This window comes from Ascidiella aspersa, chromosome 5, assembly GCF_963924565.1.
Source record: "Ascidiella aspersa chromosome 5, kaAscAspe10.2, whole genome shotgun sequence".
Lineage (NCBI taxonomy): Eukaryota > Metazoa > Chordata > Ascidiacea > Phlebobranchia > Ascidiidae > Ascidiella > Ascidiella aspersa.
In genome coordinates this window covers 31761579-31783541 of record NC_139451.1, presented here as the reverse complement: position 1 = coordinate 31783541, position 21963 = coordinate 31761579, and the positions used below count along the sequence as shown (strand labels likewise).

The 21963-nt window shown below is 35.9% G+C and overlaps 1 protein-coding gene across 1 annotated transcript in view; it reads right to left on the bottom strand.

Annotated features, from left to right (window-relative positions):
* Positions 1-3173: 3173 nt before the first annotated feature.
* LOC146146357 (DNA-directed RNA polymerase III subunit RPC2-like) overlaps positions 3174-21963 on the bottom strand; it is a 29989-nt gene continuing 11199 nt past the window's right edge. The window contains exons 8-24 of the mRNA XM_083390409.1: positions 21670-21780; positions 20714-20875; positions 19383-19590; positions 18633-18743; positions 17172-17370; positions 15934-16107; positions 15035-15162; positions 13893-13957; positions 13061-13205; positions 12083-12264; positions 10455-10571; positions 9499-9607; positions 8002-8142; positions 7404-7533; positions 6702-6815; positions 5130-5259; positions 3174-4109 (exon numbers count right to left, since the gene is read on the bottom strand). Of these exons, the coding sequence (XP_083246535.1) occupies positions 3933-4109; positions 5130-5259; positions 6702-6815; positions 7404-7533; positions 8002-8142; positions 9499-9607; positions 10455-10571; positions 12083-12264; positions 13061-13205; positions 13893-13957; positions 15035-15162; positions 15934-16107; positions 17172-17370; positions 18633-18743; positions 19383-19590; positions 20714-20875; positions 21670-21780 (2403 nt within the window). The 3' untranslated portion in view covers positions 3174-3932. The remainder of the gene's footprint in view (positions 4110-5129; positions 5260-6701; positions 6816-7403; positions 7534-8001; positions 8143-9498; positions 9608-10454; positions 10572-12082; positions 12265-13060; positions 13206-13892; positions 13958-15034; positions 15163-15933; positions 16108-17171; positions 17371-18632; positions 18744-19382; positions 19591-20713; positions 20876-21669; positions 21781-21963) is intronic.

Sequence of the window (21963 nt, the reverse complement as noted above, 5' to 3'; positions counted from 1 at the left end):
AACCACCAGCAAGTGTTGGTAGTGCGCCTTCTGTCCGCGGCCGTTGCTACAATGCCATAACTGCGGGGCGCATTGTAGCCGTGTATGCAACGCATGGTCCCCAACTCGCAGCTACAGTTCAGTTAATCGCTTCCATCCCGACAGTCGGTCCAGCGGTCACAGAATTGAGAAGGCTTAAGGCAACGACTGCCGTCCATGCAGCCTATATGGCTATCGCAGTAGCAGTTTAACTCATCGCTACCGTCCGTACAGTCGCTCACACGATCACACACGTGCCCTAAAGCTATACACTGGCCCCCGGAGCGGCACAACCAAGCGTTAAGGGTGCAGGAGATACAGTTTGCCTCGTCACTATTGTCGTCGCAGTCTTCAAGGCCGTCACAATGTCGCTTCTTGTTAAAGCACCCGACGCCGTCCGCGCACCTTGCCTTTGTCGCAAACGCAGTTCCACTCATCGCTTCGGTCTCGACAGTCTTTCACGCCGTCGCAGATATAAGATTGAGAAATGCACTCTCCAGTGTCATTACACAGGACTTGGTCTTCTTTACAAGTGCAGTTCGACTCATCGCTTTCATCTTCACAGTCATGAATGCCGTCGCAAACTCTTTCAAAGCGCAATCACATTCAGGACCATAACAACCAGAGCAGCTTCCAAATGACATCAGAAATAGAACTGCAAAAGTCAGTACGTACAGCATTGCGTTCTTAGACTTCACCAAACACCGCTTTACTCTTAAATTCTGAAACGATTTCAAAGCAATAGCTACTTTACAGTTTTCAGTCACTATAACTCAACCGAAAAGAAGTATTTTCTGTATTTTAATCTCTCTGTTAAAAAAAGTTACAGACTTAACATTTGTTAAACAAGGCCTAACAAAGGACCTTGTAATCTTGTATGCCCGGATATTTTTATATCTGTACAAGTTTGTCTCTCTTTAAACCAGCTCGCGTACAACTGTTTGCGGGGTATTTGAGTACACACGTGTCGGACACGATTGTATGGATAGGAAAAGCAATGTGGAATTGCCAGGCTGGGCAGCATGTACTACGTTATGGAAAATACATCAAACTTATGCGACAAGGTAAACTTAAATCACGTGGCTTTACAATTTCAATACAAGCAGGGCTAGCCTGGCAAAACTAACCAACGGTAAATTCAAACTCTGTTAAATTCGATTAATTTTGTCATCTAATGATCAGAAACGACCTATATTTGACATTTTCTTGCACTACCCGATATTTCGACTGAAAATTATAGAGATTCAATACCAAATGACGTCATTGGTGAGCCCAAACAAGAATGAAATAGAAACATTTGAAGCTTTCATTTTTAAGCTATGAGACCAAAACTTGCTTTTTTTCGTGTAGCCAACTGTAGAAGCTTACTTATCTTAGTAAGTAGAAATCTCTGGCATGACTCGAATAGTCAAATTGTTGCAATATCCATGATAATATGGTATCGGATCGTGACGGACGTATGGGCGCCCAACTTGGAGCTTATGGAGTTCCGAGAACCCTACTTCCACATAAATTCTGACAGTTAGTCGAACAACTTTTAAGCAATGTTTTAAATAGTGCTGGGCTATTAATTCCAACGTTTATAGTTATATCATGAAGATCGCCGTTCGTAAAACGAAACCATGAAGGGACATTTCCTAAATACAAGTCGCATTTTGTCAAGTAATAAAAGTTTTAAATAGCAAAAGAAAAATAAATCTTACTTCACATATAAACTCATATTTTCAGCGGGCTTTTAGTGACGTCATTTAAGTGGACAATTTTGAGCACCCCTGTGAAAAACAAAAGTCGACGTCTATGATCGAACGAGTACAGATACTACCACTGGGCATGGAGTGAAGTGTCATCAAACTACACAAACCTTTATTTCAGTTTATTTCCACAAACGTAAAAGTCAGGAAAGGACAAAAAGCATCGCCAACCTACAACAATGCGTATTGTTCGTTAACAAAATGCAGCAATTGGCTGGGTGCTATTTTCCAAGGAACACAGGAAATGGAACAAAAAATCTGTCAGAGAAATAAAAACTGCACGATTTAAGTAAAATAAAAAATCGGGACTTCGCTCATACAGTATGATTGCTCAAAATAAAGACAACAGAAAGGCCTGTTACAGATGCAGCATAACTTTACTAAACTTGCATTTAGCAGTCATACACTACACAAAATAATTTGTGGCCGAAATTAATTATAAACATATTAATCGAACACAAAATGTCTTCGTAAACGCTTGCAGAAATCAGTAAGTCTGATAAGTATTATATTATGCCCGTATTTTTAGAAAATAAAGGAACAAACACGGTTGTTGATCCCCTTCAATTGAGGTTGCATGTACGAACAGGATGCAGTAGGCAATTTTGCTATAGTTATTTCTCAACTTTGTCTCCTTTAAGCCTGTGTAGCTCAGTTAGTAAAGCGACGGTGCCGGTATGGTCGGAGGTCGTGAGTTCGAACCTCACCACAGGCTAGTTGTTTTACGTAGCCTGGCCTTGCTTGCAGACTGATAACAGTAAGCCTTTCCGAAAGCACCTTGCGTGTTATATAATGTCTGCCACTATCGCTTGTCAGCACGACTCCAGAATGGCTTGATCACAGAATACACATTGTGTAGGTTATATGTACGTTTTAGAAATTAATCCAAATGGGATTGATGAAAATTTAGTCCAACAAATAAATATGCACGGTGCTTTCGACAGTTTTGACAAGTTATGGCACAAATTACATATTGGTAAAAAATTATAATGCAAAACAAACATCAGCGTAATTAACGCAGAATTGGCTAAGACAAGATACACGAGCCCTGAACACAAATATTGGATGAAATGAAAGCTCACAATTCAAAATAAAAGTTGTTAGACGGATCGAACCATAACAAATACATATGATTCTTTTTCTGAGATCCACAGCTAGCTTGAGAGACTTAAATTTGCGATAACAAACCGACAGAAGTTCATAATGCCTTCAGACGCAGGTGGTACTACAGCCATGTATGTTAGGTAAATTTGTGTCAATCACACCGATCAACCCAGAGTGGTTAATCTGATTGTAAACTTTATAAATTGTTACACACCCAATATGATTTACCGTGGAACTTTTTTAGATATAACGTCACCAATTCACGTCATAACGTGACGTCACAAAGTTAAGTAAAAACGTGACGTCGCAAAACACCATAGGAAACCGCGTATAGTTGGTTTATTTTGTTAAAGTTTGAAGTTGGTCAGGTGTTACCTTAATGCAAAGTTACAAAGAGATCAAATGAGTATTTTCAATTCATAACCAAGAAAGTAGAGCTTGGTCAAGTATATTAAACCTAAAATGTTTTAAACCCTGGGTTAAGGTATTATTTTACCTTTTCGGTCAGGATTCGGTAGTTTTATTTTATTAGGTATTTCTACCGGTTTAGCAAGGATTCACCCTAGAATTAAGATTGTTCAAAACAATAAAAATATGAAAAATTACAGTTTCTTTCAACTTAGGCAATTCGTAAGCTGCCCGTAAATATCCCGAAAACTTCAGGTGTACAATCAGTAAGTTTTTTTCGTTTTTTGATGAGGCAGTTTATTATGCTTATCAATATGCTTGACAAATAAACTTACTTAATTGCTGAATTAGTAAAGCAAGAGTTAAGTTGTACTTTTGTTGTGTATAGGTGAGAATGTTGATCGTGTGAAACCACTTTATGCTTTCTCTGCACATGCAGACGCCATAGAAGATGAAGTAGCAGTAAAGAAATGGCGAAAACTGGCCTTTTGTAAAGTCCAGTAACTTTAAATGTATGATCACACTTCCTTGATCAAACTTCGTCGTTCAAACTGGGTTGTAAGGCTTTAGCTTCAGATTACCAAAGCAAATACCTACCCAAGCTGAAAATGTATCTGAACGCAAAAATTAGGCTCTGAGAGACGAAATCGTTTACACTTCGTTGTAAGGCTTCAGCTTCAGTCTTGGAATGATATTCATGGACGTTAGTTCTTGGAAAAGCAGCTTACAGGCGTATGGGATCTTCAGGGTGGCAACCTCCTTGGAAGACTTGCACAACTGACACCAGTTGTCGTAACCCAGAAGACCGCATTTGCCGCAAACGTCCACCTGAGAAGGTTTGTTTCAGATGTTGGGCTGGATTTTCAGTAAAAATGTAAAGTGAAAATCTCGCAGTAAAAAATATTAGTTGGAAAAAAAGCATCACCAATAAGAAGTGTTGTACGTGTGTGTGGCTCGGTAGTTTCTCAGAGGTCAGGTGTTTAATAAAAATAGGTTAAAAGCAATATTTTTGGTGAAGCTTGTTTTTGTCACGTGTTTATTAAAGGGGTTTCACCCGTCACGCTGGTAAGTTGCACATGCAAACGACCGAAAAAAAAAAAATTTTTTTTTTTAAATTGGGGGAAAACGTTGGCAAAAATAAATAGATTTCACAATTCTCAAAATAAGAAGAAACAAGTTGAAACCAGGCGGGGTTGCGGTTGTTGTACCCTTTGTTAGGGGGTTGTTTTTCAGGCCCTTGTTGGGTGATTTGTCAAACAAATTGGGTTGTTATAAATAGGGTAATTTCCCAGGTTATTCTTTGTAAGTTTGGGGAACATACCAAAATGTGGAACAAAAATATTTTGTTTTTTACAATTAAAAGTTGAAAATACTTTTCACCAAACAGACAAACGTTCCTTTTTTGCATAATCGCAATAAAGAAATATTTTTTAGAAAGCAAAAAGATGCAAAATTTTCGTTTTGAATGTAAGGTAAAAATCAGCCATTGCAGAGAAGCATTAAACGTCGGTCGACCGAAAATAACCAAATAAAAACCAAGTGTTTTCAATCTTTAAACGAAAAACCTTACAGTGCGTAAACGATAAAAATGTTTAAGCCGAACCGAACTGACCCTCATTAAACTCAAAAAAGAAATCTACATAATCAAAAAAATAAACAGAACTTAGTTAGAAACTAAAAAAATTCTGACATAAGTAAACAAATATTTCAATTAAGTCAAACTTACGAAAAGCCAAAAAACGTTAGTTTAAAAACAAAAAAAAGATTAAAAAATAAAAATATTTCCACAACAAAGAGCAAACGCCATTTTCCTCGCACAAGTAAATCACATAAGGAAAAGATACCGACCTCAAATTGGTCGCTTGAGATCATGAGTCGTTCCAGCAGCAGCATACTCGCCCCATAACCGATCAAACAATCTCGTTCCATCTCACCCAAACGCAAGCCCCCGTCCCTTGATCGACCCTCGGTCGGTTGCCTGCAAGAAGTGGGGGTTATTACTTGTTTTAGTTTCATTTTTTACCATTTTTGCTCAAATTCTGACGGAATGAATTAAACTGCAATTTTTTTTTAAGAATTTTGAGTAAAACGTTAAGTTGTTTTGTTAATGGAGACTGCCTGTAATAATGTCTTATTTTAAAACTCAAACAAAATAGTTTTTGATTTGACTTAAATTCGATTAATATAAGGCTAACGCTATTCTATTTGGGAAATGAAGGCCGTGGCGAAAAAAGTTGTTTTATTAGGTGTTTTTCGTTGCCATGAATAATTTTGCTTGAATTCGGACGAAACACAATAAATCAAAAAATAGTAGTGTTTTAGTTTTTGATGAATTTGGGGTAAAAAGATATTAGTTCTTTAATAGAGGCTGCCTGTAAACATGTCTTGTTTTTTTATGTTATCATTTTTAGTATTTTTGTCGAATTCGGATAAATTGAACCACAAAGATAGTATAGTTTTCAATTTCTGGTGAATTTCGGGTAAAAAGTTATTTGGTTTAAGTAATGGAGGCTGCCTGCAAAAAATAGGGATAATAATTATTGGCTTCGTTGCCATTTTAACATTTTTGCTCGAAAATGAATTAAACTACAAAAATGCTAGTTTTGTTTATTTCTCATGGAATTTGCTAAAATGTTATGTTGTTTGATTATAGAGGCTGCTGTAAATAGGTTTTTGGCTTTGTTGTTTTTTGTTATCATTTTTATCATTTCTACCCGAATCCGGACGAGTAGTCTATGAACACATTGATCGGCCTTCAACGGTTTATGGTCAGACTTAATTTACTAGTAACAGTCATGTCATTGAGGTTTGAACTTACGCCTTTGGCCAAACCGGGACCGCCGCTCTACCAGCTACACAAGCTCAGGGGAAAGCGCGTCGAGCCTAGGTTAGTCTACGATTGCTTCCGTTCTACTAATGACACGTAATCCGTAAGCAACTCAGTCCGGTAAGTAGAGCAAAAGTCCCGGTATGACCGGAGGTCGTGAGTTCGAACCTCACTGCAGGCTTGTTGTTTTTGTAGTCTGCCCTGCTTGCATCATTGATCGACAAATTCGTGCGTCTACGATGACTGGTGTACTAATTATATGTAAGCCGTTATCGTTGGTCAAAAATTAAGGGCTAGATCACAGTGGTCAACACATATGCGTGTGAGTGTGTGTATGTTTTATTGAACAATGATATGGTAGATCCCTTCAATGTAAGGTTGTTTGTACTAACAGAACGCAGTAGGTCGTGAGTTCGAACATCACCGCATGCTAATTGAATTTCTAGCCTGCTTGCATCATTGACCGACAGATTCAGTAAGTCTGCAATGGCTTTCGATGTACTACTGCTACGTAAGCCGCAATCGTTGGACAAAAGCAGCTTCAGAAGGGTTGATCACAGTTGTTGAACACATATGTGTGTATGTCTGATTACCTGGTTAAGACGGCTCTAGGACCCCGTGCTCTGGCGTGCATTTTGTCGACGACCATATGCTTGAGTTTCTGGTAGTACACAGGACCGTGGTAGATGTACGCCTCCAACGATTCGCTGCAAAAAACACCATTTAATTAATAGTACAGCGAAGAGTAGTCTAAAAATGCTTTACACACTAGACAAGATATATCTAATGTTCGTTTGTTGAGTTAAAATCCAAATTTAGCGTTCAAGACTTAAACAGTAAACTCCCTTGTAAAAGGACTGGTTCAAAAAGACCTACTTCTCTATGGGCTTTGATAGTCAACCTACAGCCATTGTGTTCCTAATAAACCTAATATTTGTAAAAAAAATTAAGAATATATCGCCAAAAAAAATGCCTTAACGTTAATTAGGCATCACATCGGTGCCGATACAACTTGTATTTCAGGTAGACATCGATATTATACGACATTGTAACTTGTTTGCAGTCTTAAAGGAAAAGGGAAAAACACAGCCAAAAACAATATTTTTGGAAGAAAAATAGAAATATTTGATGATCATTTTATACTGTGCGATAGTGTTATAAAACTAAACATTTGCCTCAATTATCACACTACTAAATACTTCTTAAACTATTTATGTTACCTAAATAAACAGTGGATCAAGTCAAAAATAGCCGCAAAGGCCAGCTTTTTTCACAAAGGACCAAAAGAAACACACCCTGTGATTCCCGAAGTAAGGCAGTCCTTTCCGAGGTAGTTGAAACCGTGGTCGGATAGAATTTGCGAGAGCACCTCTACCTTGTCACCCCCGAACGCAGTGCCGTAGTGGAACTTGCCCTCAACCGCTCCTAACAAATAAAAACATAAAATAAAATTACAAACAAAAAAATGTGTTGCTGCTTACAATTCGGTACCATTTATAAAAAATAGATAGATTTAAGATAGAATCTATTTTTGTGCAACCTTGAAAAAGCATAAATAATAACACAAGGTCAGTGAAAGGAGCTTACGGTCGTCAAGTCAAGCTGCCCACAAAAAATAACGTGAATTTCAAGTAACTGTGAAAATAATTGACATCGCCCATAAATAATAAAATCAAGGATATACTTAATACTCATGCAAGACAGGATAAAAAAGCAACTAACATAATATATATTATAACAAATTAGACAAAAAATAAGATATTTTGCTTATAGGTATATTATGTTAAAACACTGCCCATGCAAGCCAGTCTAGAAAAGCAACTTATATATATTTTATACGAAATTAAACAAAAAAAAGCATTCTTTTTGGGTATATTTCCCTTATTTTCTCACCCGCTTTGCTTCCCAGCAGTTCCAGCAGCTTACCCACAGTCATACGCGAGGGGTAACCGTGGGGGTTCATTATGACGTCAGGGCAGATGCCAAAGTCGTTGAAGGGCATATCTTCCTGCTGCGCGATGAGGCCTGTCACACCTGAGTGAACACAAACAATTACTGTTTGTTCACTCGTGAATTAAAAGATAGATTAACCTCCGAGTTATTATTGGTAATTTTTAAGTTGTCAAATAGTCATATAGTTATATATATTATCTGTAACATCATTGACGTATATGTGTTACAGCGGTTCTTAACCTTTTTTTTTCAGAGGTTCTAGATAGTCTGGCGCCCACCAATATAAGGGCTTTACTATAACTAGAGGGTGAGTGATACAGTGAAGTTATTTCAGCGTTGTGCATTTAAATAGTTAAAACTTTAATCCTGAGAATATGGTAAATTTGAAATGCTTTATTACCTTAAGAAAATAAGGACAGTATTTTATTTTCTCAGTCCTCAACTAAAACATGTATGTGCCCAAAATACACTTTCAAGCAGTGCTTCCCAACCAGTGGGTAGCGAAGCATTTCTAAATGGTACAGTTTTCTATTAGACCTTTTGGCAAATTCTTGTATTATTGTTATGTAATATTTATACAACAATATCACAAATACGTAACAATTATGGATGTGTTGTGTCGCATTAACTATTTCAGTACGTACGCCAGTAGTAAAGATGCAGGTTTTATGAACCTTTATTTGTTTAGTCATATCTTATGGTGGGTCGCACAATAAAACTTACTTTAAAAGTGGGTGTTCGTGTAGTAATTGTCCAGAGCGGTTTTGAAAGGTATAGACACAATGGCCAGTTCACGACACAAGATTTACATTTAACATGTTTCTGAGACCTTTTAAAAACATCTTCTGTGTCATTTTAACAACTTTGGGGTGCAAACCAGGATGGAAAACATTTCCATAGCATCCATGTCCAGTAGTAAAGATGCGGGTTTTATGTAACTTTATTTGTTTAGCCATATCTTATTGCGGGTCGCACAATAAAACTTGCTTTAAAAGTGGGTCGCGAACTGAAAAGGTTGGGAAGCACTGATTTAAACCAGAGGTTCTTAAACTTTTATTGCCCCCCAACCCCGAAAAAATTGTTTGCTTCGCATGGACCAGTGAAGGCAAGAATTTGTTGGAGATGACGTCATAAATGTACGTCATAATACAAACAGACTTTCAGTTAAAAAAGTGTGAAATCAAATGAAGTCTAAATATACTTAGTGCAAAAAAACTAAAGCCTACTTTTTTCTTTAAAAAAAATAGATTGCTTGAATATATATTCCTTCATGTACCCCCTAAAACTAGTCCATGCACCCCCATAGGGTCCATGGACCCCAGTTTAAGAACCCCTTGCTTCAAACGAACGTAAGGCCCTCAATTTACTTTAGTTTTGTAAAACCAAGCGTTCTCAACTTGTAATGTTTTTCTATATTGAACTAGTGACGTCACGAACCTTTTTGTCCGTGTCGGCTGCTGAATTTATCCCCCAGCTCGGGGCGCCTGGTTTGCCGCAGCAGCATCTTTATGAGGAAGGCCTCCTCATTGTTTGAAGACACCATCACCTAAGTACAGACATTTAAAAAAAAAAACTATACAGTTTTCATATTTTAAAAATAGAGGAGTCTAGTCCAGGTTTTTTTTTCATATTCCTCCCTTACAAATCCAAAAAACAAAAAAATGTTAATTCCTTCCCAGCAAAAAACGCGAAATAATGTTTTTATTTATTACTTTGATGCACCCTGCTGAGAAACAATCAAACCTACAGGAAAAAGTCGACAAAATTAAAAAAAGTTATGGAAAACTGCAATAGTCACGTCTGCTCTAAAAGCCAAGACTTGTTACAAAATTGGGATGCGCTAATTCTGAAAGTTGTGTTTGTTTGAAAGTATGGCGTAGGTATTAATTTTATACCTATGTTAAAATGCCTACATTGGTGTAAATTTTTGAAATTGCTGTAACTGTGAAGAAGTAATAGACGAATACTGTATGTAGTTGTGAAGAAACAATAGAATTGGATTACGGGCCTAATAGACTCTTAACAATAACAATAATTACAGTTAAATAAGCTTTTTATTGCTCATAATCGATTAAATGACTAATGTCTCCCTTTGAGAAATTTTACCCGTAAAACAAAAACATATTTGATTTCAGGGGTGGGCAATCTTTTTCTTGTCGCCGACCAAAACCAAACTACTGTAGTCACATATATAATCAATAGACTGTTGCTGCCAGGCTTTGTTTTAAAAAATATTCTTCTTAAAGTACCAACGTTTCGACCACCTATTCCGGCAATTTTCTTCAGGGCGACATTATTGCAACTATCTTTAAACTTATCTTTAAACTAAACGACTCTTAAAAAATCGGCATTATGTTTAGCTAATGCTGATACTATTGTCTTCAAGCCCTCACTTTTTCGATCATGGAGGGAATAGGTCCACGATATGAGCTCGGTGTGTCCTGGTATTGAATTGTCTGCTCCTTGTTCATTACGCTTGTTTGAAGTGGGCACGACTTGTTCACGAGCACCTGGGATGGATATGCGGGTCAGTTTGGGAAAAGAACGTTTGGTTTTTAAGGTTTTAAGGCATGCACTAACATTGGACAATTTACTGAAAAAATATTTTTTATATAAAGAACAATTTTAAATTACCACAGCTACCACTGTTTTTTAAAAAAATGTTCGTATTTCAATCCTCTTAAAATATCATTTTTAACAGCGAAAAAAATTTTAAAATATTTACACAGTTCCATAAGCAGCTTTAGTTACAAAACACTTTTTTACCAAGTTAAAACTTTAAATGGAAATGCATTGAACTCTTTAAATTTCCACTAGTTACGACAGTGTTGCTTTTTTGTTCGGCAAAGCCAAGCGCGTAAACTTAAAAGCTATAGATAAACAGCAGAACAATGATAATAAAAAACTGATTTCTGACATTTACCTAAAACCTCTAGCTTTTTATAGGTTTCCATAATGTAATCTAGTCCTTTTTAGCCATAAATAATCAAAATTTTTACGGCTAGGAAAGCCGAAATTACACAGAAGAACCCATGTTTTTTTTCTTAGGGTGATTTTTACCCTCATTTAAAAAGTGCCTCAACTCAAAGAACAAAAAACGTTTTGCCCGAGTCCACAAAATTAAAAAAAAATTGTTATTTGCACAAGGTTAACGCTATTATACGTAAAATATAAAAAGCTGACTATAGTGAGAATATCTCATATGCTTCAGCGCCTCAGCGGTAATGGCAACTACTTTAACCCCATAACCCCACCTAAATCTTTCGTGAAATTACTGTCGGTATAAATTTCCATTAATTCCATGTGATTTGTTTAATAATACTATACCATAAGCGCACTATTAGCACAGCATGTCGACCAGCAGGCCCCTAAAAAGTTGAATATGGGGACTTAAATTAATGCCAAGTTGTCATTTAGTCCTTTTTAGCAATTAATAAAAAATAATATACCACTGTTTGAAAAGTTGCAATTACACAGAATTGACAGAAACCCATGATTTCTTCAAGAACCTTTTAGTTGTGTGAAATTTTGTTTTGTGAAATACGGTCGGTATCTAAATTTCCATTTAATTCCATGTGGTTTTGTGCAATAATACCACAAGCGCACAATTAGCACAACATGAGAGAAACCTTCGTGTACAGCACTATAGTGCGAAGTGTACCACAACCGCTGTTGCAGAGATAAAGCGTGCAATCCAATAAACTCATTATTTCACTTATAATGGTCACTTAAACATAAAAAATGCGGCAAGTTATTCTTTGGTGGAAGTAATATCACAAACACTTTAAAAAGCAAATCAGCAAAAGCACAACTATTTATCACAGTCGTATTTTGGGAAATCACACAACTTGTTATTCGAACACAAAACGGAAAATTATTTCTTCGTTTAATTTAACGAAGCTTTCGTAAAAGTTGCGATATTAACAGCGATCAACTTTATTGTGGCGATTTCTCGACCAACCTGATAAAAAATATAGGTTTCGCCCGAAAAAAGACCCGAAAACTAAAAAAAATTACCGACCTGCTTATTTTCGATTCTGCTTCCAGGCATAACAATTCCGTCGGCGTCGAGGCCCCGGTGGCGCCAGATCGGTTCCCGGGTCTCGGCGTCCAATGCCGGGCCCATGACGCGGTCGAATGACTGGTTGGCGTAACGCTTGAGTACACATTTCTGGTTCCGGTAGACCAGGCAACGACCGTAACCTTGGAAACAAAACGTGTTTTGGTTTGAATTAATCAGTGTAATAAGTGTTCAGATTCAAATTCCAATTGTTATGAGCCTTTATCTCGAAAAAAGTGTTTTGGTTTGAATTCATCAGAATAACAAGTGTTTCTGTTCGTATTGCAATTGTTATGGGTATCAACCTTAAAAACATCGGGTTTTGTTACTTAAATTACTTAGTCTAAAACATGTTTTGGGTCTCAACCTTGGAAACAAAATGTGTTTTGGTTTAAATTAATTAACAAGAGTTTTAGATTTTAATTCCAATTGTTGTGGGCCTTTATGTTGGAAACAGAAGGTGTTTTGATTCAAATTAACCAGTCTGTGGTTCGGTGGCTACTTTAACTCAGTAACCTATGTTATTAAACATAAATTGTTTCAAACAAAATAGGTAAAATAGGTTCGGGTTTAAATTAAAACCGCAAAGATGTACGGTAAAATATTTTTATGCTCGAAATTAAAATGGTCAAGATGGAAAAGGCAATGGTAGGTATGACCGGAGCTCGTGAGTTCGAACCTCACTGCAGGCTAGTTTTTTTCTAGCCGGGCCTTGCTAGCATAATTGATCGACAGATTAGGTGAGTCTTTAAAAGGAACTTAAGACGGGCTATATCACAGCTGTTGTACACGTATTTGTGTGTCTTTTATTTAAATTACATGGTACTGTAGACTTCGTTGCATCATTGACCAACAGATTTGGTTAGTCTGCGATGGCTTCAGGCGTAGTTAACACAAGCTAGGTTTATTTAATGGCGACAAACGCCGGATTCCACGCACCTCTGTCCACCGACGCCTTGTTAAGAACAAGAGCATCTTCGATGTCGTAGCCACTGTAGCTCATAACTGCCACGATGGCGTTCTGCCCGGCTGGAAGCTTTTCGAAGTTCGTCAGCTCGATCGTGCGAGATTTCACCAAGGGGGCCTAAGAGAGCAAGTTTTTTTAACGCCACTGGGGACGGAAATTTTGTTATTTTTGACAATCACGAACTTAAACAAGAAAAAAGCTCAAGGCTGTACGACTGACACTAGAGTGTCTCGGTATTGCGTCTAAAGTTGTGCTTCGTAAGACGTCACATTTCGTCATGCGGTGTTACGTCACTTTGCACAGTAAAATATGACGTCATCTTGATTAGACAGTGTGTTGTTTATTTTTTATTATAAGATAAATGTTTCTCTTTACAAAAAAAAAATTATCTACCAAGGGTTTCCGCAAGGAAAAAATAGAAAAAAATAAAAAATAATAGTCCCTACTAAAGGCAAAAATCATGCACAAAAAAAAAAATTATACACAAAAAAATTATACAAAAAAATTATACAAAAAAAATTATTTATTTTTCGCGTTTAAATATAGTTGTTGCACAAGAAAACCATTATTTTTTCATTTTTTGCCTCTTTTAATCCCTAACAGATTAAAAATATGAATATTTTTCATTTGTTTGAGTTTTTACTGTTTTCTCTTTTTACTGAAAAAAAAAAAAAAAATAATAATAATACTGTCAAAACGATGTACTTAAAAAAATGTAAAAGGTAATTAAGGACTGCATAAAAACTCCTGGACAAAAACTTTTTGCCTTCTTAGTGATGTACTGTGGTTTAGGAAAGCACTTGCCTGGGGGTAAACAAGAAGGTACATGAGTGTGTCGATTCTCTGTTGCTGGTTGTAGCCAATCGTGCCTGAAAATGCAACAAAAAGTTAGCATAACGCATCCTTGACATAACATAGTTGTAGTAGCATAAGGCCACACCTATTGTGCCCAATATCATCAGACATTCCTACCCAGACTTGGACAACTAGATTTATTTTAGCTTTTTTAAATAAGATTAGAACTAAAATTAGAGCATTTCAGTTTTTCCAAATAAGATGAGATTTAGATCATTTTGAGTTTACTCAAATTAGACTAGAATTAAAGAATTAAAAAAAACGAGCTTGAACTAGAATTTAAACTATAATTACATTTGATTATTCACAATCAAATCCGTAAAAAAACAGAAATCGAGAAAGTATTTTAATAAGAATGTTTATGTGTGTGCTAAGTTTTCAGCCTTTTAGCATAGCATATGCTTTCAGACTGTCAAAATTACGTTCCAACCAAAAAGTTTGAATTAAAATTCTTTGTTTTGACTAAGGGAATAAAAATACCGTTGGACAAAGTAGCATTTTTGGTAAAATCCGAATTAGATTAGAACTAGAAGGTAAGCACACAAGCAATTCACAAATTAGTATTAGAATTAGCCGCATTTTGCTCTAATTCAATTAATTAGAAAACTAGAATTATCTAGTTGTCCAAGTATATCCTACCAAACAACTTGAAGAACTTGTCTAAACACAAGACGGAGGTGAACTTACCCACTTTTAAAAATATATTATTTTAGTGCCAAAAAGTTTTGTTTTGTTGGATATAATGGAAAGCATGACGCCTTCTGAAACCAATTTATCAAAATGGGCTGAGACATAACCTAGTTTAGATTAACGCGCAGCCGCGAAACATTTTAGCATTCACGTACTTGAAATGGGCCAAAAAAACAGTTTAGAGGGGTTGCATGGGCACGTGCAGCACGCCACCGTTAAATACACAAACAGGACACTACAAATACACGAGCAAGTCCAACTTATTCAAGCGAATAACAGATTAGATTCGAAGCCGCATTTTGCCCTCTAACGAATTAGAAAACTAGAATTATCTAGTTGTCCAAGTCTATCCTACCAAGCAACGAACTTGTCTAAACACAAATCGAGCAAGGACAACTCACCCATTGCCTGTTTTCCCATGGCGCACTGGTAAGTGTTCCTGGGTGACTGGTTATGGTGGGGGTAAGGGATTAACCCCGCACACACCCCCAAAAGGGTGAACGGCTCGATTTCCAGGTGGGTAGTCTTCCTGAAAAACGGAAAAGTTTTCCCCTTTTTCTCAATTCTAGGCAGTCTTCTTAAATCGACTGTTTTAACGAATTGCAATTTTACTTTATAACGTGCTTTTTTGATTTAATTTTGCAGATTTTTATAGACGAGAATTAATGGGACATTTTTGTCTGTTTTACTGAACAAATCCGGTTCGATCAAATTAGCATTATGTCCATTTTTTTTGTTGGAAAAAATATTAAAAGTACATTTTTTGGTTTCAATAATTACTTACTTCAAAATTCTAACTTCCTCCTTACATTTAAAAAAAGTGGAATTTACTTTAGAGTTCGTAAACTGATTGGTTTATTTGTTCAATTTTATGTAGTTTCTTACATTTATCAAGGTTACTACAAAACTTTATTAAACAAACTTATGACATTTAACAACTTTTCAAAAATTGGTAATTGTTTTTTTTAACAGCGCTTTCAAAATACAAAACTGCAGCTGAGCATAAAGAAAATTTTAAGACAAAAAAATGTATTTTTTTTCATTTATGGCCTTTCTACCTAAAATATGTAGGGAAAAAATGAACTACAAACTTGTTAGTGAGGCTTTCTTTGAGCGCGATACTGCAGTCGTTATTGTTAGAATAGAGACTTTTCAAAAAATTGTAATTATTTTTTTAACGGCGCTTTTAAAACACAAAACTTCAGCTTAACAAAAAATAAATTCAAAGACAATTCATGTATTTTTTTCAGATTTGTGACCTTCCTACTTAAAAATATAGAAGAAAAAATGGACTACAAACTTGTTAATGAGGCTTTCGTTTAGCGCGATGCTGCAGTCGTTTTCCTCATTGACATCAAGAAACTCGACGAGTCCGGAGCGAAGAAAGTCGGCGAATGATCGTAAACCTCGCTTAAGTTCATGGATATGCTCACAAGTCACCAGCGGAACGCCGTCGCTCACCAGAATGTAAGGCCTGTATAAAGTTTTTTCGTTCAATTTGCATATTTTTTTAATTTTACACCAGAATGTAAGGTCTGCGGTGTTGTTGATAACGCTTATTATTGAAAAAAAATATTTTTTTTGTTATATTTGTGATACTTTTATTTTGCAGAAGTTCATGCTCTCACTAGTATGCAAGGCCTGCCGAATAAATATTTTTTCGTTTAATTTGCGAAACTCCTATAATTAAATCTATAGTTAATATTTTTTATATATATTTTTTTCAAATAAAAATTGATTTGCGATACTATTATTTTTAAAAAGTGAATATTTTCATAATTTTGATTTAGTTCCTTTTAAATTATTTAAAAAAAAGTATCTTATAAAAAAAATAGCTTTGATATTCATAAAATTTTCAGGAAAACTAGCGGGCACATTGCTCATATGTAAGAATCGATAAAAAATAACTTCCTAAGTTTAAAGAATGACTTGATCTACTTATTGGAGTGGTGCTTTCAACTTAACAGTGTTTCTCAACCTTTTTAGCGGCGACACAAATCCGAACGCTTAACTATAACAGCGTTTGGCGAAATTTGTTATCTTCAACTCGTGCCATTTCAAAACAACGACTTAATTCAATTTCAGTCCTCAATAAATTTAGTCTTAAAAAACTACAAGTTGACCTGCAAAGCCTAACATTATTATGCTATAACGAGAGTGAAACATGAAACTAAAACGTTTCAAGGTATAAGTACAGGTTGACCTGCAAAGCATTCCACTGTGCGACGAAAATTTGCACTTTCGTTTACTTTTTAATGATTGAAAATTGATTTAAAACATTTTTTATCTAACTCGTACCATTTCAAAACAGCAACTTAATTCACTTTCAGTAAATTTTTAATAAATTTAGTTTTTAAAAACTACAAGTCGACCTGAAAAGCCTAACGTCATTATAATGCTATAACGAGAGTAAAAAAGAAACTAAAACGTTTCAAGGTATTTTTCTAGGATTTTACACCAACATTTCTTTTCTCAACGGCAGCAAGTATTCCTCCAGTTCATGTCAATAAGTTTAGTTTTTAAAAACTACAAGTTCACCTGCAGAGCCTTCCACCATCCGACGAGATATATACGGTGTTGTGGGCACGGTTTGTACACACAGATATGAAGTCGTCCAAGTATCCATGTCGCCTCATCAACCTCAAAGTTCTCACCAAACCCTGCGGGTCGCGAACAACCCCGATCATGTTGCCGTTAAGAAACACCATGAACGACTGGTCTGAGTGGATTTCCTCGCCTGCAAAACACAGGATGTTTTTGGTGTGTTTCTGTTTTTTTTTTTTGCTTTTACGTGTGTTTTTGTGTGGCCAAGTAGTTGTCTTCATATTTTTTTATAGTTATGTAGTGGGAATGCTGTCATCGCCTTCGCGTGAATTTTCACTTTGACCCCTTTGACCCCAGATAGCGCACAAAAAGGTTTTGTTCATTCCCAGATTCCTTTAAGACAAATAGGGTTATCAACCATGTTTTTTTTTGTTATGTTTCGGTGTTTTTTGTTTTGCGTGTGTTTCACTCTTTGTTTGTTATTATTATTTTGTATTGTCATTTTTTCGTTTTCGCTTTTATATTTTTGTAGTGTTATAATATTCATACCTATTTTTTTTTGCGTTTTGTTAATTATTTGTTTTATTTAAAACAAAGGAAATTTATTTAAAACAAAGGAAAAAGGCTATTTCAAGATCCGGTAATACTCCGTACAGACGCATTGAGCAAAAAAGAATTATTTCTCTACATTAAGTTTTTAACTTTAAATAATAAGATCCCAAAAAAGTTTTTCGAATAAAACATATTCAAAGAAAAAAAAACAGATTACGACTAAATAAAAAGTTTTTGTAAGTTATAGTTGGGGTGCAGGTCTTTGTACAATGTTACGTCTAAAATTTTTTTGTAATACATGTAATTTGTTTTTTAATATTTTAACCAAATATTTTATTTAGTGAACATGAATGTTTTTAGGTGTTGAGGCGGGAGTCCGAAACAAACAAAAAACAGATTAACGCCACAAAAAAAGGGTAGTTTGGAACATGCTCATACTGGTTATTTGGCTTTTAACTTGGAAGTATAATAAAAAAAACAGAAAAAATATATATTTCGGAAAGCATGGTTGGCTAAAATATAGTTGGGGCGTAGAATCCTCGTACACTAACCTAAGAGCATATAGACGCCGCGAAAATGAAAAATCCCAACAATTACCTTGCTTCGCTTGAAGGATATTATTAGTAAAGTAAAGCTGATAAAACGTGTTTAGTTTCGCTGTGGGTTTTGTTGAGGTTAAGTGATTTTAAAGAACCTCTTTTCAAATACAATTAAATCTCGGTATTCAAGTTTTTAAACACACTTACTTCTCATTATCCAGTTTTAAAATACACTTACTTCTCAGTATCCAGTTTTAAAACACACTTACTTCTCAGTATCCAGTTTTAAAATATACTTACTTCTCAGTATCAAGTTTTTAAAATACACTTACTTCTCGGTATCAAGTTTTTAAAATACATTTACCTGAAAGCATGTAAACATCCTCAACTCCGAGATTAAAGAGCAGCCTCCTGGTTGGTTCTTCCTCCACATCTACAGTGATGTGTGTCATCAAAGCAAGGTTCTTCACCAAACCTGCAATAATATATCACGTTAGCAACCAGATAGAGATTCACTATACTAAAATTTCCTTATGTAATTCTTCGTTATGCAATTCTGTGTAATGTCACAATATATTGAAGTGGAACAACAAACATGAACTCTACACAACGAAGGAAAATATAATTGACATAAAAATTCGTAGGAAGTTATTGCGTCAATAAGCTTCCAAGCCACAATTACAGCAAGTCAACCCCAAGTCAAGTTCTTGTCAAAAAAACAACAAAATGTTAACCTATTAAAATCGGTAAAGCTGTCTAAATATAAACAATAAATCAACTGTAACAAAAATGAAACATATAGTAAACAAGTGGTATTAAGTGCAAAAATTAAGATAAATAACCAGATTTAAAAAATTTGCCTAATGAAAACAACTTAACCCAAGTAATTTATTGAAAAGAACTAATTGAAGTCATTTACCCACAATACTGAAGTCAAATTAAGTCAAGGCATTTGAAAACAAGTCATTTAAAACGAAAAAGGAAAACAGTGGTGTCCCCAACCATAAAAACAACGGAGGTAAAGTAACAAAATCATGCGGTGAAAGCAAAAAGTACAAAAAATTGCATTTTAAAGTTACAGGTAAATTCGGGGAAGTAAAATTAAATTACCCACCGCAAGCTTCACCCTCAGGGGTGTCTGAAGGGCAGAGCATTCCCCACTGGGAGGGTTGCAGGGACCGGGGTCCGCTAACTTTGCGCGTTTTCTCGAACTGTGAGTTGACTCTTGTCATCATCCCAAGTGCTGAGATGTACGAGAGGCGGCTGAGGACTTGGGTGACGCCCTTTCGTTCCATCTTGAAACGCTTCACCACCCAGTTGCCCTGGAAAGAGAGGGTAAGGGGTAATAAAAAGAGGATTATTTTGGGGTAATATTGGCGCTCGGAAAAGCTTTGAGGAAGGGGGAAGTTTAGTTTAAAAACAGCAAAATTTTTTTGGTGTGTTTCGTTATGTTTTTTTTGTTTTTCGATCGAATTTTTTTGTTTTTGTTCGAACTTTTCCCTCCGTTTGTTTAGATTTTTTATTGTCCGTCAGAATTTTTGTTGTTGTTTTTTGCGAAAATTAAACAATTTAAAAAATACAGTACAGTGATGTACTGCTATCACGCGACCCACAACTACATGACGAAACTGAAATAATAAAAAATAGCTCAGATTTTACAGTTTGGTTTCCGGTATACTGCTTGAAATAACAAACGCGTTAGAATAATGCCTAAATTAAATTAAATTATGCACAATTCCAAGACACTGTTGGTCACATCATAATGAAAAGTTAAAAATAACACATGGACTTCAAGTTAACATATGAAAAGACTTTTCTATTCTTCTTCAACATTTTGTAGTTTGAAGTAGGAATCGTAATCAACGTTCGAACTATAAACACTGTTTGCAAGAAGTGATGTTTAATTTTACACTTAGGTGTGGTTCTTTAGTGAAATTTTTTTCAATAAACTAAACGTTATTCACATGTGTACACTGTGCAATCAATTCGTAGAAAAAACTAATTGTAATGTTTTGTCAACGATGGTTAGTTTTCTTCTTGTAATAACAACTAATGGGACCTGCCATAATGTGTGTAACCACTAAAACTGCAGCTATTGGTGAGTGATGGCGACCCCATAAAAGGTTTAGGCAACCCTAGGGGTCTCCATAGGTTGGAGACCACTGGCTTGGAGCCTATAGATTTCAGTCGCTTCATCTCTATGGTAGTTATGGTTTCTCCAACATAAAACCACATCTCCCTTAAATCACATCACTCAGTTTAACCAATAAACTCAGTAAAACCACTAAAACCGCAGCAATCTGTGAGTGATGGCGACCCCATAAAAGGTACATGGGTCACAACCCATAGTTTGGAGGCCAGCCTTCGATTACAGTCGCTTTCTCTTTATGGTAGTTTCCGCCAACATAAAACCACATCACCCTTAAACCACAACAACCAGCTTACCGTTGAAATGGCGTTGATCAGTGACGAGGTGATGAGATCTTGTCGCATATGACGCACAATGTCGAACTGGGCAGCGCGAGGTTTGGGAATCGTAAGGTCGGCAATCTTCTTAAGCTCAGAGTTGAACCGCTTGAAAAGATCCTCGAACAGAAGCGAAACCAGCTGCAGGAAAATGTACAGTTTCAGGGGGAAGTCCCTTCGAATGCGGCGCGAAAACAGAGGATTTAGGGTCGATTTTGGTCTAATTCCTAAACTTGGGTCTGTTGACCCCTTGGGGTACGTGGACTAGTGTCAGGGGGTAAAGGAATTCCAAACTAAACCTTAAGGTACACTTTACAAATTAAATATTTTTTGAAATAAAGAGTTTAATTGAAAAAAATATGCTTTGGGTCATTTGAATTTAAACTCTATTTTAAAGTCCAATTCGTTTGATCGAGCTGCAACAGAATGTACAGTTTATGAGAAGTCGCTTTTAAAATTTCGTGAGTCAAGAGGTTTTTAGGTTAGATTTTCGCCAAGTTAATTTTGCTTAACAAAAAGAGTTTAATTGAAAAAATACGCTTTTGTCCTTTTTTCTTGGTGTACCTAAATTATTTTAGTTTCACATTAGTTCAACGAAAAAAGCACTTTTTTTTCTTAACTCTAGTTTGTCTATGGCGGTAATTTATGACGCAATATCCTAAAATTAAAAAAGATTTCCGTTCTAAGCAAACAAAAAATATTTTTAGGAGTCTGCATTTCATAAACACAGGAGTTCTTTTTTATTCTGAATTACTACGAGGGGTTCGTATTTGCTTTTCTTACACTTTATAATGATTTTTTTTACATTGTATACTAAAAAGAATATAATGCAAGTAAATATCTTGAAACATATAAATGAAACAACACTGTTGATGTTTTAGGCATGATATTGCAGCTAACCCAAATCACCTCTAAAACCCCAAGGTCACACTTACCCCTCCAGCCAGTTCCATCCTCTTGTTGCCATAGTAATCTCGGTCATCCACCTCAAGTCTTCCAAGTTGTGTCAAGATTGTTCTTCGCACCATAAGGGCAAGGTAGACCGCCTGTGAGGCAAAACACCAAAATTGATGCTTAAGTTCAGTGCTCCGCGACCTGTGTGACGCGGCACAAGATTTTACTTGCGTTTTTTAAGGGTATTTTTTAATCATTAGGAAAATTAACAGGATAATTTATTGGACATCAAGGCAGGCATTTCGGCCTTGCAATAATCTTAGTGTAACTTTTTT